This window comes from Macrobrachium nipponense, chromosome 18 (genome assembly GCF_015104395.2).
Source record: "Macrobrachium nipponense isolate FS-2020 chromosome 18, ASM1510439v2, whole genome shotgun sequence".
Lineage (NCBI taxonomy): Eukaryota > Metazoa > Arthropoda > Malacostraca > Decapoda > Palaemonidae > Macrobrachium > Macrobrachium nipponense.
The window spans coordinates 34,576,715-34,603,758 of NC_087211.1; the positions used below are offsets into that span (position 1 = coordinate 34,576,715).

A 27,044-nucleotide genomic window follows, 5' to 3' on the forward strand; every position below is an offset into this window, starting at 1 on the left:
CTCCGAGAGTCGTCAGACGGGATCTGACCCTCAAGACCCTCTTCTTGCTGGCCCTGGCATCGGCGAAGAGAGTAGGGGAACTTCAGGTCTCTTCCTATGATGTACGACACTCCAGGGAGGGTGGGGATCTGTGACGCTCGATTTCGTCCCGAACTTCGTTGCGAAGACTCAGAACCCGTCGATCCCTGACGACAGGTTCGAGTCATTCACGATTCCCTCCCTATTGGACTTCACCGATAATGATGCGGATGAGATGCTGCTTTGTCCTGTGAGGGCGCTACGGCGCTATCTGAAGAGAACTCGACACCTCAGGCCTGAGTGTCGACGCCTCTTCGTTAGCACCGGGGTCACCAAGAAAGAAGTATCCAAGAACACTCTTTCATTCTGGCTGCGTGAGGTCATCAGGAGGGCGTATGAGACTGATGGTAGTGACGACATCCGTACGTCCCGTCCGAGAGCTCACGAAGTCAGAAGTTATTTGGCCCCTCGTTGGCGTTTCGTAAGAACTTCTCCGTGGCGCAGGTACTGAAGGCAGGTGTCTGGTCTAACCAGACTACCTTTACGTCCTTCTACCTTCGGGATATTGCCCACAGGTCCTTGGATACCTTTTCCTTGGGACCGTGGTGGCTGCTCAACAAGTTGTGTAGCTAACCCAGACCCTCGCAGGCTGAACAACATCGAGTCCTGGTGGTGACTGTGTGGATGGATGTGTGAGTGAGTGAGTGACTGGCTCTCTCTTCCCATCTTTTCCTCCCCCTCTACCTGTGGGCAGAGGGCCACGGTCGTCACTACGCTGGATGAGGACGAGAGCAGGTGAGCTATATGACAGAGCCCCATCCTATCCCTTTCACTAGGGATAGGAGCAGAATATCCACCACTTCCTTCTACAGGGGGGGAAGTGGATGGCCTACAAGAGTCAAACCCATGACTTTATATTTGCTCCTGTACAGGAACAAGTTCTTACATTGCTGGTACGAAGAGATACGCATGCCTCTCTCTTAGTACTCGGTCCAGAGGTCTGACCATTGATCCTGCGGTGCACACCCCGATCAATCGGACAGAGGCTTGGATCCCTCCCTCGCTCTTACGACCAGGGAGGCTTCCAAGGTTGCGAACACCAGTCTGTTCACAAAAGACTCAGATTCCACCACCAAGAAGTGAGTCTTCCTATTGTAAAAGGAGGGCCGAAGGTTTGTATGCCGTGTCGGAACAAATGACAATTTGTCTAAAATTGCATTTTTCCTAACTATTACAAACCTGAGGTCCTTTTACACATAGCCCCACCTCATGCCACCCCTCACTCTGCAGTTTTTTGCTTGGGCCAAAAGCAAAAGTGATTTGTTTACCTCCCATCCCAGTCGCGCGCGCGCGCCTGTCGGACAAGCAGTTAACTACCGAACCCCTTGTTCGAAAGCTTAACGACCTATCCAGCTGCCCGCTAGTACCTTCCTATTGTAAAAGGACCTCAGGTTTGTATAGTTAGGAAAAATGCAATTTTAGACAAATTGTCATTTCGCCATGGAGACAACTTCTTCAGTGTTGGCGGCTCTTCGTCCAGGGGACTGGATGGTGTCCCTAGATCTTCAGGACGCTTACTTCCATGTGCCTATCCATCCTTCTTCACGGAAGTTTCTGAGATTCATGATGGGAGGGAAGATCTTCCAATTCAGGGCCTTGTGCTTCGGCCTTTCGACAGCCCCTCAAGTTTTCACGGGTTTAATGAAGAATGTAGCGCAGTGGCTACATTTGGGGGAGTGAGGCTGTCTCTCTATCTAGACGATTGGCTGATCAGAGCAAGCTCACAAGAAAGATGTCTGGAGGACCTACAAAAGACTGACTTTAGCAAGTTCGTTGGGGCTTCTGGTGAACTTCCAGAAGTCACAATTAATCCCCAGTCAAGAGCTGATATATCTGGGGATTCGGATGGTTTCTCCGGATTTTTGTCGGGCATATCCGTCACCAGAGAGGATTGCTCGTTGCCAAGAGAAACTAACTGACCTTCCTAGAGAAAGATGCATGCACAGCGAGGGAGTGGATGAGTCGTTGTGGGACACTTTCCTCGCTGGAGCAATTCGTTTCTCTAGGAAGGTTGCATCTCAGACCTCTCCAATTCTTCCTTTACCGGAACTGGAGGTGTCTCTCTCTAGACCTGGAATTCTCCTTCAGGATATCAAAAGGAATCAAGAAGGACCTTCTGAGGTGGACAGATCCTCTCCGATTTGCAGAAGTCTGTCTCTGTACATGCCAAACCCGAACCAAGTAGTTGTTTTCCGACGCGTCGGAGACGGGTTGGGGTGCGACCTAGGGTCAAGAGAAGTGTCAGGCACCTGGGAGGGGGAACAGGTGTCCTGGCACATCAACAACAAAGAGTTGATGGCAGTGTGGTTGGCGTTAAAAGCCTTCGAGCCCCACGTCCGAAATGCTATAGTTCAGGTCAATTTTTGGGACAACCACCACGCCTTGGCTTACATAAGAAAGCAGGGGGGGACACACTCTTTCTCCCTGTACAAAACAGCGAAGGACTTGCTGTTGTGGTCTCAGGCAAGGAAGATCGTTCTCCTCACCAGGTTCGTACAGGGAGAAAGGAAATGTCAGAGCCGATCTCCTGAGCAGGGAGGAATCAAGTGCTCCCTCGGAGTAGGACTCTGCACTCAGAAGTTTGCCAGGACCTGTGGAGGTTATGGGGCAGACCTCATATCGACCTTTTTGCGACAGCAAAGAACAAGAGAATAGACCTCTACTGCTCCCGATCTCGGACCCAGGAGCAGTGTCAGTCGATGCTTTCCTTCTAGACTGGAGAGGTCTGGACGTCTATGCTTTTCCTCCATTCAAGATTCTGAGGTCAAACACTCAGAAAGTTTGCGGCCTCGGAAGCGACAGGATGACGCTGGTAGCTCCATTCTGGCCGGCCCAAGATTGGTTCACTGAGGTACTGGAATGGCTAGTGGACTTTCCAAGAGCTCTTCCACAAAGAGTAGATCTGCTCAGACAACCCCACTTCGACAGGTATCACAGAAACCTCCCCGCTCTCAATCTGACTGGCTTTCGACTGTCAAAAGTCTTGTCAGAGCGAAGGGTTTTCAGCTAAGGCAGCGAAGGCTATCGCATCAGCTAGAAGGCCCTCTACCCTTAGTGTCTACCAGTCGAAGTGGGACGTCTTTCGCCGTTGGTGCAGAACCAGAAGCTTTCCTCTTCCAGTACCTCTGTGACCCAAATCGCAAGATTTCCTGGTTTTTTCTCAGGGAAAAATGCGGTCTTCGCAGTTTCGACCATCAAAGGATATCGGAGCATGTTAGCAGCTGTGTTTAGGCACAGGAATTTAGATATCTCCAACAACAAAGATCTACATGATCTGCTAAGATCTTTTGAAACTTGCAAGAAACCCTCGTCTCAAATTCCGAGCTGGAACCTGGATGTGGTTCTTCGTTTCCTGAGGTCCTCGAAGTTCGAACCTCCCCAGTCATCTTCTTTCAAGGATCTTACGAAGAAGGCTCTGTTTCTTTTGGCTTAGCATCTGCCAAAAGAGTTAGTGAGCTTCATGCTCTAGAAGGAAGGTAGGTTTCAAAGGAGATTCCGTGATTTGTTCCTTCCTTCCTTCTTTCTAGCTAAGAACGAGAACCCTCAAATCCTTGGCCAAGGAGTTTGTTTTGAGGTTCCAGGCTTAGCTCCCCTGATAGGGGAAGAGCCAGAAAGAACTCTTTGCCCTGTGAGGACTTTAAGATACTACCTCCAGCGGAAGAAGTCTCTTAAGGGCATTAGGACAGACTTTGGTGCTCTGTACAAAGGATCCCAGTTAGACCCTATTGTCTAAAAATGGCTTTTGTACTTCCTTTTTTATTAGAAGCCTCGTGAAGGAAGCACATTTGGCTTGCGGTGAGGATCACTTCAAGCTTTTTGAAAGTCAAGGCTCACGAGGTGGTAAGAGCCATTGCAACGTCCTTGGCTTTCAACAAGAATATGTCACTCCAGAATCTGATGAAAGCACATTCTGGAGATGTAATTCAGTATTCGCGAACCACTACCTTAGAGACGTCAAGATTACTTACGAGAAGTGCTTCGCGTTAGGCCCGTATGTATCGGCGGATTCGGTGCTGGGGCAGGGAGCTGAAGCATATCCTTTGTAAATTTTTTCCCCTATTGTTTGTGTTGTGTTTTTATGGTTGTTTGAAAGAGGATGCGGGTAGGCATCTCTTTCTATTCGTATTGCTAACATTTAGAATGGTTAGGTGATCGTTTGTGCTAGAGCTCCCTGCATTGGTAGTGGTCAGGCTCTGTCCTTTAAGAGGGCGAATCCCCCAATTGACATGATCCGACTTGGATTCTACTGAGTAAGTTGGATATCAAATCCCTTCGGTAGACCCAAAGAGTCTTTTCAGCTGTAGGTCACGCCCTCGCTGTAGCTCTTCAGGCTTTGCAGACTAATAGACAGTAACTATGAAGTCTTCAGCCTTATCAGGTAAGAACCAAGGTTTGTTAGTATCCTACAACAGATGTTGTTTTCCCTTTTTTCCTTGTTACCTCTGTCTTTTTCCCTCCAACCAAGTGTGCCACCAAGGGTGTCCAACAGCTAAGTATATATCTGGCAGGAAAGTTCATGTACAAAAATGATATTGTTATTTTACAATAAAGTTTTGTACATACTTACCTGGCAGATATATACGATTGATGGCCCTCCCAGCCTCCCCTCAGGAGACAGGTGGAAGAAAAATTATGACTGGAAAGGGGATTGGTTCATAAACCTTCCCCCCAGCCGGTGGGTGGGGTAGATCACCTGACCTACCTGTCGCATTTGCCGCGAGTTTTGAATTCTGTCGTGACGTCAGAGACGTAAGCTAAGTATATATCTGCCAGGTAAGTACAGTATGTACAAAACTTTATTGTAAAATAACAATATCATTGTTGAAAAATCAATTTAAGGAGACGGCTTGTGGTGGCCAGAAGGAAGCCAAGGAGAAATGTGATTGAAAGTGGCAGAGTTGTAAGGGTGAGTGGAATACTGTACATATAATTTAACAGATAGCATTTAGCAATTGCTTAGAACTGCAAAATGTAAATGAAGTAAGGGATTTTTGGCATTCAAAATGGATAAGACAGATACATAGTACTGAAGAGTAGAAATGTGTTCTTAAAATTACAACTCTGAGGATTTGGAATAAATCTGTTACTCAGTTGAAACACTGAACTGTGAAGCTGGTATTGAGAGGGCAGCAAGAAAATTGAGTTGCAGCAGCCTGGGTAAAATGGAAAGAAGTTGCTGGACTACTAGTAAGGACATTCAGAAAAAAAAAGTGTTATTCTTGCACTTTTTCAAGTAGGGGAGATGTGAATTCTCAAAAGAAATAAAGTGGACTTGGAAGAGAGGTGAATGCAAAATTCTGAGTTTCATGGCTAGAGTGCACTGGGAAGATGACATAACAATTGAGACAGTTGCTTGTTGATGTGGTGTTGAGTGGCTGAAAAATAAATTGTAAAATTTTGAGGGATTTTGGCATGTGATGAGTGGAGCAGTCAATCATAAAATAGTAGAAATAGAAGTAGCAGGACTAAGACCAAAAGAAGTTCCAGAATTGTATGCTGTACGTACGTATAAAGAACTTGCATTAGATGAAATTTTGGACCAGGTAAAAATTCAGGCAGATAATGCAGCTAAACAGAAAATTGGAGATGAAGAGATCTCTTTTCCTATCAAACCCATATAGTACTAAAGGTAAAACTTGATGTTGAAATATCTAATGGTGATGAGACTGTCATAGGGTAGAAGGGTGGGTAAACTGTATACTGGATCCCATCCTATTGTAGAAGCACGATAAAATTGAAACAGGTCAGATTATTTCATTACAGTCATTTGGAGTGTAATTTCCCTCTTTGAAATGCAAGGTGTAGAGTATTATCACCATAATATTGTCTGTCCTCAACCATTGGGCTTTGATCTTTCACCTCTCAGAATTCATATTTGAACTCATTATCTTTCTTTGTGATGATCTCTTGCTAAATCTATTTTTTATCCTGCACAAAGGAAAATGGCATTAGTAGAGTATTCCATTTTTGGTATTATGGTATTTTCAGTTTGACCAAATTAACTACTTTTACTGGTAACTTTCTGTACAGCTAAATTCATTCAACTGGTTGAAATTTCTTTCAGATGAACATAGTGCCTCGCAGTTGACACTTGCTTTATCAGAAACCTTTGGGTTGGTATTCCAAGTACTAAACAAACAATATGATGCCATCCAGCCTTGAAAACAAGAGCAGTAATGGAAATGGAGGACATCAGTCTCCTCTAGAGCAGGTTACCGTTGCTGAGATGAATCATGTGGCCATGCCTGATAATGTCATGGAACAGGTTGACAGAGCAATGGTACAGATAGTTGATGGGTCTGTTGGTCAATTGAATGATGGTGGAATTGTGCAGATGGTCAGTGACGGTATTAATCAGATGGTAAACCAAGAAATTGAACCAGTTGAAAAAGAGGTTATTGAGCAGATCACAAATGGAGTGCCCCCTGATATTGTCAAGAAAGAAGAAGTTCAGGAAGATGAGGTATGTGTTTTCCCTGTTACTTTTTATTGTAGTATAGTATTTGCATTCCATATTTATTTATACTTTCACATCACTATCCATTGTTATGTTTCTTGTTAATAATGTTTCAGATTCCAGAGTTTGAACTTTCAGTACCGCTATGCTTTTCTTATTTTTGAAATGAACCTTCTCTCCATTATATAGCTTTTAATTCCATGCCAGCAGTAGTTTGACAGATAGAAACAAAAAATGAGAACACTAGGTTTTCTATGAATATCTGTTTCTATCCATCTACTTCCCCCACCCCCCACTAGGGGAACAATAGATACAAACAGCTGCAGTTGATCAGACTGCTTTTGTCGCTAGTTTCAGTACAAGATTGTTGGAGAGTTATCTGTGCTCGGTTTTCTGTGAGTGACTTGGTTTGTAAATTTACTTGAATGTTCTCTTGAATATGGATGGTAATGATAGAATAATGACCTGTAAGATAAGAGGTTGCCATATTAGGCTTTATCCTAGTTCCACTGATCCCCATGAAGTGTGAAATGTCGAGGAAAAGAGTGTAATTTGAATGACGGTTGTCAAGTATGTGAATTTTGGTCAAATGAATTTATGGTAAAATTGGTGAAACCTTATAAGCGAATAGAGGCTGATTGTTTGAAAAGGCAGTAAAGGAAGTAAGAGATTAAGTCTGCTAAGACTTGTGCTAAGGGAGTGCATGATTTATTTCCTTCCCCTTATTGTAATTTTGTTAGGACCGGGTCTTCTCTTTGTTTTATTAATTCCAGCAGAGTTTCCCAGTCTATTCAGGACGTAAGTTTTAATCAAGTAACTTACAGCAGTTAGAATTTTGAAAATTCGCAAGTTTCGCTATTTCTAGCATCTAGGTGACACCCACTTTTGTGGCTTGAGAGGAACAACTAGCAAACGTGGCTTCAATTTGTTTCTGCTGGCTAATGGTTGTGGATCTGTTAGCTCCAGACTGAATTTGAAATTTCACACAAGTGACTTACCAAACAATTACATTAGCTGTACGCTTTCTTACCTGGCAGTCGAAAATTCAAATTCCTGGCGGCGGTAGCAGCGCTGCCATTGTTTGTGTAGGTGATACAGATCCCGCCCACTTTCGGGAATAGCTGGTAGTGCTGAGCTAAACTCTTCAATTCGTTTTCTGCCGGCCACGGGGTAACACCGGTGGTTTGTTGTTGCAGTCGACTTTCGTCGCCATTGTGGATTTTTTCTTTTTGGTGATGTTCAATTTCTTGGTTGGCTTTTTTGCTTCATCAGTTAGCTGCCTAGTTATTAATAAGTTATTACTAAGATGTCTGATGCTAGTTCTTCTTCAATTAGGTTTTGCAGCAGTGGCTGCAAAACTAGATTAGCTAAACTGTTACGAACCGCACTCCAAATGTGTTAAATGTAGGGGTCAGTGCTATAGCAAGGATTAACTTGTGATGAGTGCCGTAGTTTAGATGAACAAGGTTGGAAGACTTTTCAAGCTCATTTGGATAAAATGGACAAAGATAGGAAAAGGAAAGCAGCTCTTAGAGCGGGTAGTAAAACTAGAGTAGAGACAACTCCTGTGCCTTTAGAGGCGAACAAACCATCACTAGCTTTCTTCCACTTTTTATCTTAATATGGTCACCTATTGATAGTCCTCCAACTTCAGTACCAATTACTCCAGACCAGGTATCCTATGTTCCGATCCCAACACATTTCTTGTTAGAGTCCAAGATGGACAAGAAATTTGAGTTCTTGGCGAAATCCGTTATGGATTTGGGAATGTCGTTTCGTGCGTTCGTAGATAAGTCAAGTGAAAAGGCCAGTGTTAGGCCAAGTGTCAGTGTCGTGTTCTCCTAGACGAAGGTCCCTGTCCCGCTCCCCAGCTCCCGAGAGAAGACATACCGGAGGTCAAAGGGAGACTGGGGGCACGTGCGTTACAGCGCTTGCACACTTGCGAGACTGACTCGCCTCGTTGTGTATCGATAGGAGTTTCGACTCGTTCGCCTCATTCGTCTTGACCTGTTTCGACTCGTTCACCTCATTCGCCTCGAGCTGCTTCGACTCGTTCGCCTCATACGTCTCGTGTTGTTTCGACTGCCAGTCGTTCGTTTTCGAAGAAGAGCCGTACGACAGCCACGACTTCGTTTTCGCCTAAGGATGATTCGAAGGCCAAACCCTTGCTAGAGGATTCCACTTTGGGCCCCTTTAAACATGCAACTTCAAGAATTGATGGTCTTTTTGAAGAAGACAACGAGCCAGACGGAAGAGGAAGACGGGGTATTGGCTGTCCTGTCGGAAGAGGAAACTCAAGACCAGGATTCGAAGCCCTCTTCTGCTTATTCTAGTCTGTTAAGGTTTGTTTTACAGACGTATCTGGACTTTTTTTAACCAGCTTCGCCTTCTTCACCTCCGTCGATGTTTGTGAAGGATAGGAGATCAGTGCCTTCAGGGTTACCAAAACCAGTTCTTTCTCAGTCCTCGAAGGTAGCACTGAAGGAAGTAGAATAGTGGCTTGCTAAGAAGAGGGAGTCAGGCAAGGCTTCGTTTGCCTTCCCTCCGTTGGAGCTGCAGAATAAAACCTACAGGTTTTATGCGACAGGAGAAGTTCCTTCTTTGGGAGTTTCTGCCTCCTCCCAAGGAGACTTCTCCGGCCTTGTGGACTCACAGAAGAGCAGCGTTCTCGGCTGCGAAAGTGTTGTTCTCTTCACCCAAGTTAGATCACCTGGTGAAGAACTTATACAAGGTGATCAAAGTCTTCAGTTTTCTGGATTGGACTATTGCAGCGTTAGCCAGGAAAATTAAAGATTGCCAGTCTCTGGATGAGGATTTTTCTGCGGACTGGCTCAATGTGTTGTCCTTTGTGGACAGGGCAGTGAGAGACGGTTCAGGGGAATTGGCCGCCCTATTCCCTATGGTAGCACTCAAGAAGAGAGAACGGTGGTGCTCCTTCACATCTCGAGGAGTAACCACGAACCAAAAATCGGCTTTGTTGTTCTCCCCCCTGAGTAAATTTCACATGTTTCCAGAAGAAACCATCAAGCATGTACTGTCGGACCTCGAGAAAATGTCCACCAATGATCTGTTTCAGTCAGCGAGAAGACCTAAGGAACCTCCAGCAACAGGAGCCAAAGCTTCTCCTTTACAAAAGCATCCCTTTGGAGGAGGTAAGTTGAGGTGGCAGCAGAGACCAAGAACTAATCTACGAACCACCTCCAAGTCTACCAAGAAACCTTCCTTTACGACAGATAAATGATCGGAAGGTCCTTCACACACCCGTGGGGGCAAGACTCCACGACTACTGGGAGGAATGGAGTCAAAGAGGAGCAGAACAGTGGGTAATACAGGTGCTTTGAGAGGGATATGTGATCCCTTTTACGCAGGATCCACCTCTGTCCAATACACCTGTCTGTTTGACAGCATACTCGACAGGATCAACAAGAGCTTTGGCTTTAGCCAAAGAAGTAGAAGAGCTCATCAGCAAAGAGGCCATAGAGGAGGTAGCAGACATGAACTCCCCAGGGTTTTATAACAGGCTCTTTGTAGTCCCCAAGGCATCAGGGGGATGGAGACCTGTTTTGGACATAAGCACTCTGAACTTCTTTGTCTGGAAGACAAAATTGTGAATGGAAACCAGTCGATTGATAATGTCAGCCATCCAACCGGGCGACTGGATGGTATCTCTCGACATGAAAGATGCATACTTCCATGTACCCATCCATCAGAACTCCAGGAAGTTCCTGAGATTTGTCTTCAAGAAGAGAGTCTTCCAGTTCAAAGCCCTCTGCTTTGGTCTGTCAACCGCCCCTCAAGTATTTACTCAGATTCTCGCTCCTCTGGGAAAGTGGCTGCATTTGATGGGGATCAACACAGCTTTTTACTTAGACGACTGGCTCCTGAGAGCCAGATCCAGGCGTCAGTGTGTGAAGACTTGGAGAAGATGCTTACTTTGACACAGCAATTGGGTATCATAATAAACACGGAGAAGTCCCAATTGATTCCAACTCAGAGGATTCTCTATTTAGGGATGATACTAGACTCTCTAGCTTTTCGGGTTTTTCTCTCCCTGAAGAGGATAGAGTCCTGCCTGTTGACAGTCCAGCAATTTCTGGTTCGCCCGTCCTGCTCAGCTCTCAAATGGATGAGCCTACTCAGGACCCTAGCTTCTGTGGAGAGTTTTGTCAGGTTAGGACGCCTACACATGAGGCCGCTTCAGTTCTTCCTGAAAGCAAATTGGTCTCGGAAGACACATTCAGACTCACTAGTTTTCCCCCTGACGGAAGAGATAAAGGTGGATCTTCATTGGTGGCATTCGAGGGAAAGATTACAAGAGGAATTTCCCTAGTCGTGTCGAACCCCAACCTGCAGTTCTTCTCAGACGCCTCAAACAGCGGATGGGGAGTCCTCCTAGGAGACAAGAGAGTATCAGGTCTGTGGACAGAACAAAAAAAGACCTTTACATCAATTGGAAGGAATTGAAGGCCATCCTCTTAGGGCTACAAGCATTCAACCATTTAGTCACCGGAAGAAACATAGCGGTCTATTTGGACAACACCACAGCGTTGTCATATGTACGGAAGCAGGGAGGGACCCACTCGTTCTCTCTCCACAAGATAGCCGAAGATCTCCACACCTGGACGAACGAGGAGAGGATCACCCTTTTTCCAAGATTTGTGCAAGGGAGAATGAACGTGATTGCAGACGAAGTGAGTCAGGTAAATCAGGTTTTACCAACAGAATGGACTCTGAACGAGAGAGTGCGTCAGGTCCTCTGGAAGCTTTGGTGAAGACCATCAATAGACCTGTTCGCCACATCGAGGAACAATCGCCTTCCCATTTTCTGTTCTCCAATTCTAGAACCACTAGTGTGGAGAACAGATGCGATGCTGCTAGATTGGACAGGACTGGACGTTTACGCTTTTCCTCCCTTCAGGATGATAAGAGAGGTCTTAAACACGCTTCAATCGCACCAGAATGTGGCAATGACCCTAGTAGTGCCATTCTGGCCCAGGAAAGAGTGGTTCCCGGACCTTCTCAATCTGCTGGTGGATTTTCCCAGACTACTTCCACAAAATCCATCGCTTCTCAGACAACCCCATTTCAACCAATATCACCAAGGGTTGTCTGCTCTGGCCCTGACAGGATTCAGACTGTCAAGAACCTGGTCAGAGCCAAAGGGTTTTTGCGAAGGGTGTCAGAAGCTATTGCTAGCTGCAGAAGAAACTCTTCTGCCAAGCTCTACCAGTCCAAGTGGAAAGCCTTTAAGTCATGGAGCAGACGGCATAGCATTTCTTCTGAAACATCTATAACAGAAATTGCCACTTCAGCTATTAAAGGATATAGGGCCATGCTTTCATCGGTTTTCAAGCATAGAGGCCTCGACATTTCGTCAAATCAGGACATCAGTGACCTGATCAGATCCTTTAGTTCCTCCAAGATTTTCAAGCCTGAAGAAGTAGAATGGAATTTGGATGTAGTTTTAAGGTGGCTCACAACGGCCCCCAGTTCGAACCGTTAATTTGGCAACCTTGAGAGATGTAACTAGGAAGACACTATTCCTAGTCACCTTAGCCACAGCGGGAAGAGTAAACAAGTTGGAGGCGATGAGTAAGGAAGTGGGTTTTGCCCAGGGCAATGCAGTTTGTTCTTATGTAACAGACTTCCTTGCTAAAAATGAGGATCCTTCGAATCCTTGGCCCCATTCTTTCAAGATCAAGAGCCTAACGGACTTAGTTGGGTCGGAAGATGAGGAATGTACATTGTGTCCGGTCAGAGCCATCAGACACTACCTGATTAGGACAGAAACTGTGAGAGGAGAGTCGAGCCGACTCTGGTGCTCAGTGAAAGACCCGTCTCGGCCTCTTTCATAGAATGCAATGTCCTTTTTTCCTGAGGAGTTTGATCCTAGAAGCGCATGCCCAAACTCAGGAACATGCTCTTAGGGTGCTGAAAGTGAAGACGCATGAGATTCGTGCAGTAGCAATTTTAGTGTAGGTGATGGTTTTGTGTGGTTTTTATCTGGTCTTTTTGCCCAGGGCAAGGGCAGATTATTGTTGTTTTTGTCAATCATTGGTGCACTTCCATGATTGCAAAAATCACACCATTAGTAGTGATGACCCTGGCCATTACTGCCACGTCTCCTACATGTGATGAGAGTGCCGACCAGAGGGAGTATCTACCTGTAGCTGCTTTCTCACAAGGTAAGGTACTGCAAACATTATTATATAATGTGAGCACATGACTATTGTTTTTTATTCATAAAGCTGTCCATATATACCCACCCTCCGGGTAATGTGGAGTCAGTTAATGTAATTGTTTGGTAAGTCACTTATGTGAAAATGATATTTTAATGATAAAATAAGGTTTCATACAATCAACTTACCTGTCAGATATATACATAGCTAAGACTCCGTCGTCCCCGACAGAAATTACAAATTTCGCGGCACACGCTGCAGGTAGGTCAGGTGATCTACCGTCCTGCCCTGGGTGGCAGGATTAGGAACCATTCCTGTTCTTTCTATCATATTTTTTCTGTCGCTTGGAATGTAACAACGTTTGCAGTTCCTCCTGACTTGATTTTTGGATTTCATCGCCATCGATCTTCTGGGCTATCTTTTGCAGGGAAGTACTGGATCTTTGGTTCGGCATACGCATATTTAATTTGTTTTGATAACTTTGGCTTCGAAAATTTCGAAGAATTGTTTACGTGTAACTACCGAACTTTTCGGTAGACAATCACATAGTTTGCAAGAAGGAAATTTTAATATTTATTCATAATAACGTGTAGTAAATGTTTAGAATTGATTGAGCTAACTTCCTTCTTGGACGATGTAAGGAAAGAATAGTTACGCTTCCTTTAGAAGTTTATATAGCTCTCGTACTAACGAGCAGTTAGAGCATTAACATTACTAGTAGTGTGGTATCCTCATCTCCTTCTTACTTCACAGAATCTTCAAATTCATATTGCAATTTGAAGACAAAGGAAGGTAGCTCTAAATACGAGCTATTGAAAGGTAAGAAGTGATTTTACTGTTAGTGCAGTGGAGGGTGCGTTCTGTTCGGCTCTGTTTCGCTCCCAGGCCTAGACCTCTTCCAAGCTCACATACCCAGAGGAGAAGGAAAGTCGAAAGCCTTACGGAGGTTATGGAGAATCCCCACCGATCAGGCGTCCCCTCGGCAGGATCTGTAGATCGTCCAGACTGCCAAGTTCGCCATTGGAAAGGCGTCCTAATTAGTAGAGGGTGCGTTCGATCGGCTCTGTCTCGCTCTCAGGCCTAGACCTCTTCCAAACTCAACAGAGTAGAAGGAAGTCGAAAGCCTTACGGAGGTTATGGAGAATCCCCACCGATCGGCGTTCCCTCGGCGGGATCTGTAATACGTCCCAGACTGCCAGGGATAGCCATTGCAAAGGCAGCCTTTAAAAAGTGCGTCTGTTCTTCCGTTTCTTCATCTTACATCCGAAAAGACGAAGAATGTACATGTTAGAAGTTCGGACGATCTGGCTCGTTCTCTGAATAAGAGAACACTGACTCACTGAGCGAGAGGCTGAGAGCCAGCCATCAAGCTAGCGCGAGCCACGTTCCAACATCTAGATTTATCGAAGTCTTGTTTCGCTTAAATATGCTTTAATAAGAACTTCCTGAAGTTCGATAATATTTTATTAAATTCCTTTATTAATTGGAGTAGCTGGCAACTCTGGAAGAGTAAGCGGGGACTGCTTTCGCTGAGAGCCTGAGACCAACGCAGTACGCCTATGCCAGTTACTGTCAGTACCATGTAGGTGTCAGTCATGGAGTGGTCGGGCGAATCTCTCTCTCTCCTGCGGGAGGGAATAACTTTCCGTATCTCTCCCCTACAATCGCGGTCTTAACCTCGGATTGAGGGGATAATTAAGCTAACATAAATAAATATTGTATGCCTTTTGCTAAGAAGCTTTCAATAAGAGAGATAGTACAACCTTTCAATGCGGTTTACCGTAGGTAACATTATTAAAGGATTCTATCGCAGCAGAACATTATATTATGTAATGCTCTCAGGCTTACGAAAGCATAGCTTATTAGAGTACCTGCTCAGAAGAAGATGGATGAGTCGGATGGGGAAACATTCTCTTTGGGACAGAACTTGTTTCCCTGAATGGACTATACTACGTATATAAAGTTTTTTCCTACTAAGAACGGAATTAACATGTGAAAGGATGTCGGTACCATAAAGGCACAGCTGTTCTGGCACATAACATAAAAAGAATTAGAAGAAAGCGCCAGTCTGGCGCAACGCGCCAGAAGTACCAACCTGGCGCAATGCTCCAGAAGCGCCAGCCTGGCGCAAAATTTGCGCCAGAAGCGCCAGCCTGGCGCAGTGAGCCAAGAGCACCATCCAAGATTTTCTCGTTTTAGCGAGTTATTAACCTAGGAGTCCAGTAGACTCTCGGACACCAAGCTCTGTAACGGCAAGATTCGTTCCTGATTTCGTTACCCATTTAATCACTTAGGCCATTTCCACGACACTCTCATATCGCATAGAGCATCGAGAATCTCTTTTTTCGCTCCTATTCGCGTTAACAAAGAGATCCTTCTCGATCGACGATAATAACTGTTAACATGTTTAACATTTATTGGGAAGAGTTGTGAGAAGACGAACAGGCTTCCTATAGACTGCTTCCTTTTCCTACTTCTCCCCCGATTGAAGATGACGTGGGAAAAGCTTCAAGGAAGATTATCTTGCCAGTACAAGAGCAACTGGCCTCTTTGGTGGGAGTGTTAGCGCCTCGTAGGAAGGACGTTGCGCTTCCAATCAAGAAGTCTCGTCCTCTATTCCCCTGCGAAGCGAGAGGCGTCATGCAGACGTGAAGCTTCCAAACATATCGCAGAGGCTTCGGTTTCGAGAGCGAGATCGGGAGAATCTTACGGAAGACACGTAACGCCAGAGAGACGTGAGACGTCGTCAAGACATGAATAGTCATTTAAAGCTGCTTTTAGACGCGAGGCTCCAACCAAAATTTTGGCGCCAGTTAGGACGCCTTTTGAGAGCGAAGCGTCTTCCAGGCGCGAGGCGTCATCCAGACGTCAGCAGCCACACAAACGGGAGCGTCAGCCAGGACGCTTGGCTGACTTAGAGCGTCATCCAAGCGGGAAGCGTCATCCATTTATGGAGAGAAGCCTGGGCTGTTGGCGCCTTCCAGGACTATTAAAGCGGGGAAGAGGAATGGAATATCATTCCCTTAGCCCCTCTCCTTTTAGGAGTTTGTCTCCTCCAGAGGAAAGACGTACTGAATTAGCAACGGAGACTCATCTAGACCCCGAGTTAGAAGTAAACTCGGAGGAGGAGTTTCAAGGAAGAGAAGGACTGTCGAACTATAATGTTTTGACAGCCTTGCTTCTAGAGGAGTATGGAGACGACTTGACTCCTGCCTCTCCTCCTTCTCCGCGCCTCTCTTTTCTCGAGTGCAAAGACGAAGAAATCTTCGTTTTTTCTTAGAATGAAGCCCGCCATTTGAAGAAGGTGTTAGTTAGAACGGTCTTCTGCATGCCTCCAGCGAGACTAGCTGGTAAAAGAGGGCATTTGATATCAGACTGGAGAGAATAGGGGTATTTCTCTTCGTCTACGTCAGAAGCGACTTTTCGACCTTAGTTGACGCTTCACGTAGACAGGTTTGAACTCTGCCCGTATAACTTGGGGCATTTCAGAACTGGACCATCTCCTCAAGGGACTCTTTCTGTATTGGAAGTTTTCAACTTCTTAGATTGGTCCCTTGGGGTGATGTCCAAGAAAGCCCATGATTCTGAAGGACTCGAACCAGAAGTCCTTCTGTGTATTTTGTCTTGTATAGACAAAGCGGATCAGGATGGCTCGGTTGAGATCTCCTCTTTGTTTGGAGCAGGTCTTCTTAAAAAAGAGGACAGTATATAGTGTCTTTTTAAACCAAAGCGGTCTCCCACGCTCAGAGGGCAGCGCTTCTGTACTCGCCTTTGTCTGACTTTTTGTTCCCTTCTCAGTAGTGAAGGACATTTCTCGTTCATTAACTGAGAAGGCGACTCAAGACCTTCTGACACAGTCAGTAAGGAAGAAGAAACCTGCAGACAGCCCCAAGAACACTGTCATTGTCTGATGAGGAGAAAGACCGGGCCTACAACCTGACACAGATGCGCTAGATGGCGAACATATAGGACAGATAAGAGTGTCCGATGTGGACATTGCCAGACATCCTCGAGACTCTACCAAGCTCGAAGCTCCGGCAAGTGGGGAGGAGCCACCCAGGCGCGAGGCGCCAGGCAGGCGCGAGGTACCAGCCAGCGGCGAAGCTCCAGGCAGGCGCAAGGCGCCACTCCAACCGGAGGCGCGAGACGCCAGCCAGGCGCGAAGCTCCAGGCAGGCACAAAGCGCCAACCTGGCGCGAAACGCCAGCCAGGCGCGAGGCGCCAGGCAGGCACAAAGCGCCAACCTGGCGCGAGACGCCAGCCAGGCGCGAGGTGCCAGCCAGCCGCGAGGTGCCAGCCAGCCGCGAGGTGCCAGCCAGCCGCGAAGCTCCAGGCAGGCGCAAGGCGCCACTCCAACCAGGAGCTAGACGCCAGCCAGGCGCAAGGCGCCAGGCAGACACAAAGCGCCAGCCAGGCGCGAGGCGCCAGCCAGGCGCGAGGCGCCAGCCAGGCGCGAGGCGCGAGCAGCCAGCCAGGCGCAAGCCAGGCTCTAGGCGCGAATCTCCAGCTAAGACGCGAAGCGTCATCCAGATGCGAGGCGCCAGTCAAGCGAAAGGTAACCAGACAAGCGCTAGGCGCCAACCAAGAGCGAAGCACCAGCCAGGCGCGAGGTTCCTGCACAGGCTTCAGGCTTCAGTCGGGTGAGATCCATTTCAAGAAAGCCCTGGTCTTCTTTGAAACATGGAGATCTCCTAAGCACTTCATTAGTGACTTGATTCCTTCAAACAGCTGAGAATTAAAAGCGCAGGAAGTGCGCGCTTTTGCAAATTCTTGTTCTTTACATAACAATATGTCATATAAGACATATTAGCTGTGTTGTACGGTAGAGGCAACTCTGTGTTGACTTCTCATTACACAAAGGATGTCAAGTTAACCTACGAGAGATCCTTCTCTTTTGGTTTATACGTTTCTGCGGATACGTTACTGGGATAAGGAGCCGACACTGATCCTTAACTTTGAGTTAAAGTTTTTAACTTAGTGAAATTATTGGGGTTTTTGAAAGAGTGTGGGATAACTCTTTCCAATTTGAGCGCGAACCCTCGTGTTAGGATCAGGTGATCGGGATCGGTGTTGCGCTCCTTCATAAGGTGTATTGTTCATATAATGTGGATCAGCACCCATTGACAAAGTCCTTTCAGGCTCTGCCGAGTAAGTGGATAAGACCCCCTTCGGCAAGACCCACAAGAACTCTTGGCCTAGCAGTCACATATCTCGCTAAAGTTTCTTGAGGTGATGCAGACTACTGGGCAAACACCCACGAGTCTACCACCTATCAGGTAGGAACCAAGGTTTTATTTATACTACAACTATGTTGTTTACCTGTCTATTCCATATAGTAGCTGTCTCTTACCCATCCACCGAAGGGTGCCAATCAGCTATGTATATATCTGACAGGTAAGTTGATTGTATGAAATGATTGTATTGTTATGATACAATAAAGTTTCATACATACTTACCTGGCAGATATATACGATTAGGGCCCACCCAGCCTCCCCGCAAGGAGACAGGTGGAAGAGAAAAAATATGATAGAAAACAGGAATGGTTCCTAATCCTGCCACCCAGGGCAGGACGGTAGATCACCTGACCTACCTGCAGCGTGTGCCGCGAAATTTGAATTTTCTGTCGGGGACGACGGAGTCTTAGCTATGTATATATCTGCCAGGTAAGTATGTATGAAACTTTATTGTATCATAAACAATATCATTTTCACATATACTTACCGAACAATTACATAATTGGAGAACTCCCTCCTCCCCACAGATGGACATTGCGTCTCAACGAATTGAAGAGTTTAGCTCAGCAGTACCGGGTATTCCCGAAAGTGGGTGGGATCTGTATCACCTACACAAACAATGCAGCGCCGCTACCCCGCCGCCAGGAATTGAATTTGTTTTCGACTGCCAGGTAAGAAAGCATACAGCTAATGTAATTGTTTGGTAAGTATATGTGAAACCTTATTTTCATACATTCAACTTCCCTGACAGATATATACTTAGCTAAGACTCCGTCGTCCCCAACAGAAATTCGAATTTCGCGGCACACGCTACAGGTAGGTAGCTCAGGTGATCTACCGTCCTGCCGCTGGGTGGCAGGAATAGGAACCATTACCTTCTAGAACCAGATTTTTCTCTGTCGCCGTATTGTAAACATACGTTTGCGGTACCTCCTGACTTGATTTTCGTGTTTTCATCGCCATCGATCTTCTGGGCTGTCTTTTGCAGGGAAGTACTGGGTCTTTGGTTCGGCATACGCTTTATTAACTTTTTTGAATAAATTTGACTTCGAAAATTTAGAAAGAATATATGACGTGTAACTACCGAAGTTTTCGGTAGACACTCATATAGTTTGCAAGAAAGGGAAATACTATTAATATTTATTCATTAATATGTGTAATAAGTGTTAGAACTTGATTGAGGAAATATAAAACTCTAACTTCCTACTTTAGGAAGTCAGAAAGCATATAACTTTTTACGCTTCCTTTAGAAGCTTTAATAGCTTCTCGTCCTGCGAACGAGCAGTTAGAGTATTAACAGTAATAGTAGTGTTTGCATCCTCATCACCTTCTTACTCCACAGAATCTACAAATTCATAAATTTGAAGATAAATGGATGTAGCTCAAAATGCGAGCTCTTATAAGGTAAGAAGTGAATTTAGTGTTCCCAGTGCAGTGGAGGGTGCGTTCTGATCGGCTCTGTTTCGCTCCCAGGTCTAGACCGCTTCCAAGCTCCCAAGCCCAGAGGAGAAGGAAAGTCTAAAGCCTTACAGTGGTTATGGAGAATCCCCACCGATCAGGCGTCCCATCTTGGCAGGATCTAGAACGTCCCAGACTGCCAAGTTTGCCTTTGGAAAAAAGGCGTCCTAAAATAGTGGAAGGGTGTGTTCCGATCGGCTCTGTCTCGCTCTCAGGCCTAGACCTCTTACAAGCTCACAAGCCCAGAGGAGAAGGAAAGTCGAAAGCCTTACGGAGGTTATGGTGAATCCCCACCGATCGGGTGTCCCCTCGGCAGGATCAGTAGAACGTCCCAGACTGCCAGGGATAGCCATTGGAAAGGCATCCTTAAAAAAGTGTGTCTCTTCTTCCGTTTCTTCATCTTTCGTCCGAAAAGACAAAGAATGTACATGTTTGGAGTTCGTACGATCTACCGCATTCTCTGAAAGTTAAGAGAACACTGAGCGCCAACTGGACTACAAGCGAAGAGCCAGCCAGGAAGCCGCATTCCAACAAGCAAGCACGAGCCACGTTCCAACAGCCAGCAGCGAGCCGCGTTCCAGCAACTGAGCGCAAGCCGCGTTCCTACAGCCAAACGCGAGCCGCGTTCCAGAAAATTTTTCTTGGCGCAAGGCACCTTCAAAGAGAAAACAGACGGCTAAACCGAGGAGCCTTATAGTAGAGTGACAATCAGAAGGATCCTTCCATTGAACGTTTACGGGTAAGAGGCTCCTAAAAGGAAACTAGTAGGCGCTCGGAACTATCAGGGCGCACGGGACCTTCCACGCAAGCGGAACGTTCCAGGAGCGAGTCTCCTTTCTAGCGTGCGGAACATTCCAGGCGCGCGGAACTATCCAGGCGCTAGGCGCAAGGATCCAGGCGCCAGAATATTCCAAAATCTTCTTTTGAGAGAGAGGTCAGTCGCGAGGCTCCTCTTTGAGTTTTTAACTTGAGCAACTTTCCCCTGGCAAAGGTGCAAGATGTCGCACAGGCGGACGTCGCTTTTGTCAGAAGGATTCTGATACTAAGAGAAGCCCTTTTTCATTATTCAGAAGACTCCTGTGTTAGGCAGTTCCTCTCAATGCGGACTCTCCTTCATTCATGCTCTTCCCTCGTTATGAGGAGGCAAGAGCTTTGGGAGTTTTTTCTTAATAAGAATCTCATCGACGTTTGGGTGTGATGGCAGATAGGAAATATCTACTTCCTTCCGTAAACTCTAGAGATGAACAAGAATTCTGTCTTCCGCGATTTATGAGGAAATCACGAAGATTTAAAGAGTTCCTGGATTAACTTCCTTCCTTAAGGAGATATATATATACTCTTTCTATCGTTCTATTAACGAAAAGAACAAAGATAGTAGAAGGTAGTAGAGTATCTGCTGTATGAGAATACGATACGGTCAAATCATAAACACATACCGTTGCTGTGCAACTCAATTACCAGTATCCTTCTAGGACTTTCCTAGGAAGGACTATGCTTAAAGGGATTGTTAAGACAACACCTACTTAGCTTCTAGATTTATCGAAGTCTTGTTTCGCTTAAATATGCATTAATAAGAACTTCCTGAAGTTCGATAATTTTATAAGATTCCTATATTGAATGGAGTAGCTGGCAACTCTGGAAGAGTAAGGCCAGACGGCTAACGGAGACTGCTATCGCTTAGACCAACGTAGTACCATCTAGTTCGCAGTCATGAGCTGACGGTTACATCTCTCTCTCTCCTGCGGGATGGAATAACTAACCGTATCTCTCCCCTACAATCGCGGTCTTAGCCTCGGATTGAGGGGATAGTTAAGCTAACATAAATAAAATATTGTCTGCCTTTTGCTAAGAAGCTTTCAATAAGAGAGATATTACAACCCTTCAATGCTGTTTACCGTAGGTAACATTATTAAAGGATTCTATCGCAGCAGAACATTATATTATATAATGCTCTCATGCTAACGAAAGCATGGCTTATTAGAGTACCTGCTCAGGAGAAGATGACTGAGTCGGATGGGAAACATTCTCTTCGTGGCAGAACTTGTTTCCCTGAATGGACTATGCTACGTATATAAAAGTTTTTTCCTACTAAGAACGGAATTGACATGTGAAAGGATGTTGGGTACCATAAAGGCACAGATGTTCTGGCACATAACCTAAAAAGAATTAGAAGGAGGCGCCAGTCTGGCGCAAAGCGCCAGAAGCGCCAGCCCGGCGCAATCACCATCCAAGATATTTTCTCGTTTTACCGAGTTATTATCCTAAGAGTCCAGTAGCCTCTCGGACAGCAGGCTCGGTAACGGCAAGATTCGTTCCTGTTTTCGTTACACATTTATCGGAAAGGGGTCGCTTACAGGGAACGATGAAATGATTTATTTTAATCACTTAGGCCAATTCCACGACTCTCATATCGCAAAGAGCATCGAGAATCTCTTTTTTTCGCCCCTGTTCACGTTAACAAAAGAGAACCTATTTGGAAAACAGACAGGGAACGTAACGATCCTTAAGAGGTTCGATGCAAGATTTTGCATGTCCGTGAGAACCTTCTCGATCGACGATAATAACTGTTAACGGATGTCTAACATTTATTGGAAAGAGTTGTGAGAACCTGCGGAAAGTCTTCTTCATATATCTCTTCGCAAGGTAGAAGACGAACAGGCTTCCTATAGACTGCTTCCTTTTCCTCGAACCAAGAGAGGTAGCATTATACGCCATCTTTATTTAAAGGGGAATAATCTTTAGTATTTTTCCCTTAAATATAAATTCTTTATAGAATTTTAAGATATAGGGCGTCAAAGAAAGAGAGGATAATACTTTATGCCTGATTTTGGCCTTAGAGAGGTCGGATTCACAGAGGTCACGTTCTTCTCACAGCATGTTTCGGAAGGCTTTTCCAAGAGTGTCTGGATATTCTATCAGAATCTTTTATACATAGACCTGAAGAACCTCTCCACTCTGAGTCGGTCTGCGTGCAGACTGACCAGAAGTAGAATGAAGGAGAGGATTTTTCAAGGTAAACGACAAGAGTCATGCTAAAGACATAGAATTGCTGCAGATCGTGTTAGATGGAATTGGGAAACTGTCCTCTTCCGATACCTCTGTGAACCACATAGCGGTTTTTCTTCCCTTTCAGAGGGAAGAATCACCTTTGTATATATCTGCTATCAATGAAAGGGAGAATTAGAGATAGCAGAAAAAATTAAGATCTTAGGAATCTTATACGATACTTCTTTACGACAAGAGTAGGATATCATGTACTTACATTAGGATCCTTTTTCGGGCCTCAGATTCCGTGTTCCGACAAGATGGAACTGCTCCTCATCAGACTTCTTGGAGAAATTTTTATGAGGGAATTCTTTGTTTCTCTTGGTCCTAAACGACCAAGAAGATAAGTGAATTTTTGTGAGCATTGGAATCTCGTATCAGATTCTATGGAGACTAGGCAATGGGTTCTTGCCAGCATAGTATGTCTGGCAAAAGAACTAAAACCCCCTATTCCTGACTCAATGTTTTCAGATAGAGGTTTCGTTGTCCAGGCAGAGTTCTTACGTTTCCATCTACAGTAGAATGGTTCAAACGTTTGCCTACAGAGTCTTTGGAATGCGATGACGGCTCGAAATGCTTCCCAGAAGGTGTTCAGAGGGAGACAATAAAGAGCTAGAAATCAGGAGTCCTCCCAATTTCAGCTCTGAGTCTCCTTCGACTTCCAGGCTTCTTCCCTTCCTTCGGGCAAGGATAGGGAAGATTCTGCAACGAGAAACCCCTTCAGCAGGTAAGAAGAGATCTTGTGAGCAACGGAAGTACTCAAGAAGGATCCTCCTCGGAGGAAGACTCTTATCTCCCGTACTGTTAGATGTCCTATCGTCTACTGGATGTAGCTGACTACAGTCATCTTCCCTTGCCGGAGAGGCCAAAGCTCAAAGTGGAAGAATTTCTTCCACCCTTCTCCAGTCTCCTGATAATCTATTGTGGATGTTCAGGACTTTCGGACAATGTAGCGCCAACCAGGCGCCATATGCCAAAACAGGCGTAAAAAACGCCAGAGGCAGATAGCCCCAAGAACACTGTCATTGTCTGATGAGGAGAAAGAGCAGGCCTACATCCTGGCACAGATGTGCTAGAGGCGAACAAATCGGACAGATAAGAGTGTCCGATGTGGACATCGCCAGACATCCTCGAGACTACCAAGCTCGAAGCTCCGGCAAGTGGGGAGGAGCCAGCCAGGCGCGAGGCGCCAGGCGCCAGCCAGGCCCCAGCCAGGCGCAAGCCAGGCTCTAGGCTTCATCCAGAAGAGATCCTTTTCAAAGAAAGCCCTGGTCTTCTTCTTTGAAACAAATGTGATCGCTAAGCACTTCTTGAGTAACTTGATGATTCCTTCAAACAGCTGAGAATTAAAAGCGCTTGAAGTGCGAGCTTTTATGAATTCTTGTTCTTTCCAGAACAATATGTCGTGAAGGACATATTAGCTGTAACTTACGGAAGATACAACTCGGGAGTTGACTTCCCGATACGTTGCTGGGATAGGGAGCCGACACTGATCCTTAACTAAGTGAGTTAATTTTTATTTTAACATAGTGTTTCGTTCTTTGGGTTGTTTGAAAGGAGTTTGGGGATAACTTTTCAAATTAAGCACAAACCCTCGTGTTAGGATCAGGTGATTGGGATCGGTGTTGTGCTCCTTAATTATGCCACTAGGCATAGGTGTATTGTCATGTAAGTGGATAAGACCCCATTGACAAAGGCCATCAGGCTCTGACGAGTAAGTGGATAAGACCCCATCGACAGACCCACAAGAACTCTTAGCCATAGGTCACATCCTCGCTGAGGCTCTTGAGACGAAGCAGACTCCTAGCAATAGCTAGGAAGTCAACCCTTCATCTAAACACATAGGAACCAAGGTTTTATTTATTTATTACCTACAACGTATGTTGTTTACCTGTCTAATCAGTGAATAGCTGTCTCTTACCCTCCACCAAAGGGTGCCAATCAGCTAAGTATATATCTGTCAGGGTAGTTGAATGTATGAAAATGATATTGTTATGATACAATAAAGTTTCATACATACTTACCTGGCAGATATATATGATAAATGGCCCACCCAACCTCCCCGCAGGAGACAGGTGGAAGAGAAAAATCTGGTAGAAGGTAATGGTTCCTATTCCTGCCACCCAGCGGCAGGACAGTAGATCACCTGACCTACCTACTTGTAGCGTGTGCCGCGAAATTCGAATTTCTGTACGGGACGACGGAGTCTTAGCTAAGTATATATCTGCCAGGTAAGTATGTATGAAACTTTATTGTATCATAACAATATCATTTTATCATTAAAATATCATTTTTGTATCTACCCATGTTTTTTCATCGTTTGGTGAAGTACGTATACTGTTTTCGTATTACCTTTCGGCACAATTTAGATAGAATTAGGCACTATTGACTGATTTTGACTTATTTTTTTATGATTGTGATTTACCGATAGACAATTTTGGACTTTACCTTATTATGTTGGACTTGAGTAGTTTTAGTATTAGGAATTGCAGCAAGGGCTGCAATACTCATCTGACTAAGGAATCTTACGATTCACACACCAATTGCACAGATTGTAGGGGACAAGAGTGTTCAGTAGACTTAAGATGTGATGATTATCAAGATTGGGACTTGGATAACTGGAAGACTTTGAAATCACTTTTACGTAAACTGGAAAGGGAAAGAGACAGAAAGCTGACAGTTGGACGGATTAGCAAAGCTTTAGTTAGCCAGGAATCTGGTTAGGATGATATTACTGATGATGATGATGTAAATGTTGTTGAGCCTGTCATCGTTGTTGAATTGCCAGTCGTGAGAGTAGGATTGATAAGAGGATTGAATCCATTACTGAATCTCTCTCTCAATTAGCTTCTTCTATAAAGGTCTTAATGGATGATAAGAGTGCTTCGGAGCATACTGTAGCTCCTAGTGTTAGTGATGTGTCAGTGGAGCGCCCGGTGGTGCTTTGTGCAAGTGCAGTGTATGAGGAGTTGGCTTTCCGGCTCGCCAATTCTCCTAGGCCAAGGTGAATGACACAAACCCCAGCACCTGGGAGGAGTCAAACTGGTAGGCCCCTTCTGCTGAACCTGTTGCTAAAGCCCAGGTTGCAGCTAAACGCCATTGGAAAAGCGTTTTGTTGGATGCTTACAGTCTCTCTTCAAGCTCATGAGTTTTCGCCCAGATATTAATGGTGCTTTTCGGAAGCATTGTGCCCTTTGAAAAGGTGCGCAAGGGATGTGTCCCGTTCCCCTGTGCTGCGTAAGAGGACTTGGGATCCACCTTCTAGCCCTCAACCTTCCTGCAGTCATTGGGACAACCCAGAGCATTGCTGCAGAAAGTCAGGATGTTTCTTCTAAGTGCCCGTCTTCTCGTATGCGCTCATCATCTCGGAGAGAATTGTGGACAGAACGCCCTCACTCTTGGTGTGCATTGCCCGCAAGCATATTTATGCTTTGGAGGTAGTCTTGAAGTATGAACAAGTAGCGTCTTGAAGTACGAACAAGCAGCGTCTCAGCAGCCCTTAGTTCTCTGCTTTTGGAATGAGTCTTTGTCAGAACCCTCTCAAGCACCCGAGCGACCTAATGTATCCGAGCGCCCTTATCCTGACAGACACTCAGTCAGAGTTGTCTCTTGACTGCAGTAGAGTACCCAGAAGTGCCCAAAGGCTCCCAAATGCCCTCATTCTTTGCTTTGTATGGAATCTGAAAAAGTTTTTATGATAGGACTCATTCAGTGGAAGCTTCTTGGTTCCAGCCTCTTCATCAGTTTGTCAAACAACTTCACTTCAGACAGCTCCTCCTGTAGGCACACAGGACCCTCCTTCGGTAGATCCTGTTCAGAGCAGATTTGACAGTATATTTTGGACTTTCTGAAGAAGACTTCTGCTCTTCAACTGCCAATTCAACCTCTAGCTTCAACTTTGTCCCCTGTTTCCTCGGAGGAAGAAGGAGATGAGAACCAAGATTCACACTCTTTGAAGGAAATGAGAACCAAGATTCACATTCTTTAGTTTATTCTTCCTTGCTGAAGTATCTTCTTTCCAATTTTTCAGACTTTTCTCCAGCAGCTCCTTCTGCGCCTACTTCTATTTTTTCGTCTGGGAGCACAAGTACAGGATCCCGCATTGCTTCCTAATTTACTGCTGTCTGCGTCTTCCCAGAAAGCCTTGAAAGATATTGATGCCTGGCCTCTGGAGAAGAGGGATCAGGGTAAAGCTGTCTTCTTTCTCCCTTCTAGGCTTAATAAGAGGAGGCATGGGTACTACTTTACAGGAGAAGCTACTTCTTTGGGAGTTTCTGCCTCTTCCCAGGGGACTTCTCCAGACTGGTAGATGCCTGAAGGAGATCTGCTTTTCATGCAGCTGAAGTTATTTTTAGCTACTCAGAGATGGCTCACCTCTTGAAGAGTGTGTTTAAAGTATTCAAGGTTTTTAATTGCCTTGACTGGGCAGTAGGAGCTCTTGCCCGTAAGATCAGGGAATATTCTGATCTTTCCAATAAATTTTGTTTGGACTGGTTGGGAGTCCTATCATGCATTGATAGGGGAGTCAGGGAAGGTTCTCTGGACCTGGCTTCCTTATACAGTAATACCTTGAGATACGAGCAGCCCAACATA

The 27,044-nt window shown here is 45.4% G+C and overlaps 1 protein-coding gene across 1 annotated transcript in view; it reads left to right on the top strand.

Annotated features, from left to right (window-relative positions):
* The first annotated feature begins 6,146 nt into the window (after window positions 1-6,146).
* LOC135196958 (zinc finger protein 892-like) overlaps window positions 6,147-27,044 on the top strand; it is a 45,225-nt gene continuing 24,327 nt past the window's right edge. The window contains exon 1 of the mRNA XM_064223816.1: window positions 6,147-6,541. Coding sequence (XP_064079886.1) covers window positions 6,221-6,541 — 321 coding nt within the window. The 5' untranslated portion in view covers window positions 6,147-6,220. The remainder of the gene's footprint in view (window positions 6,542-27,044) is intronic.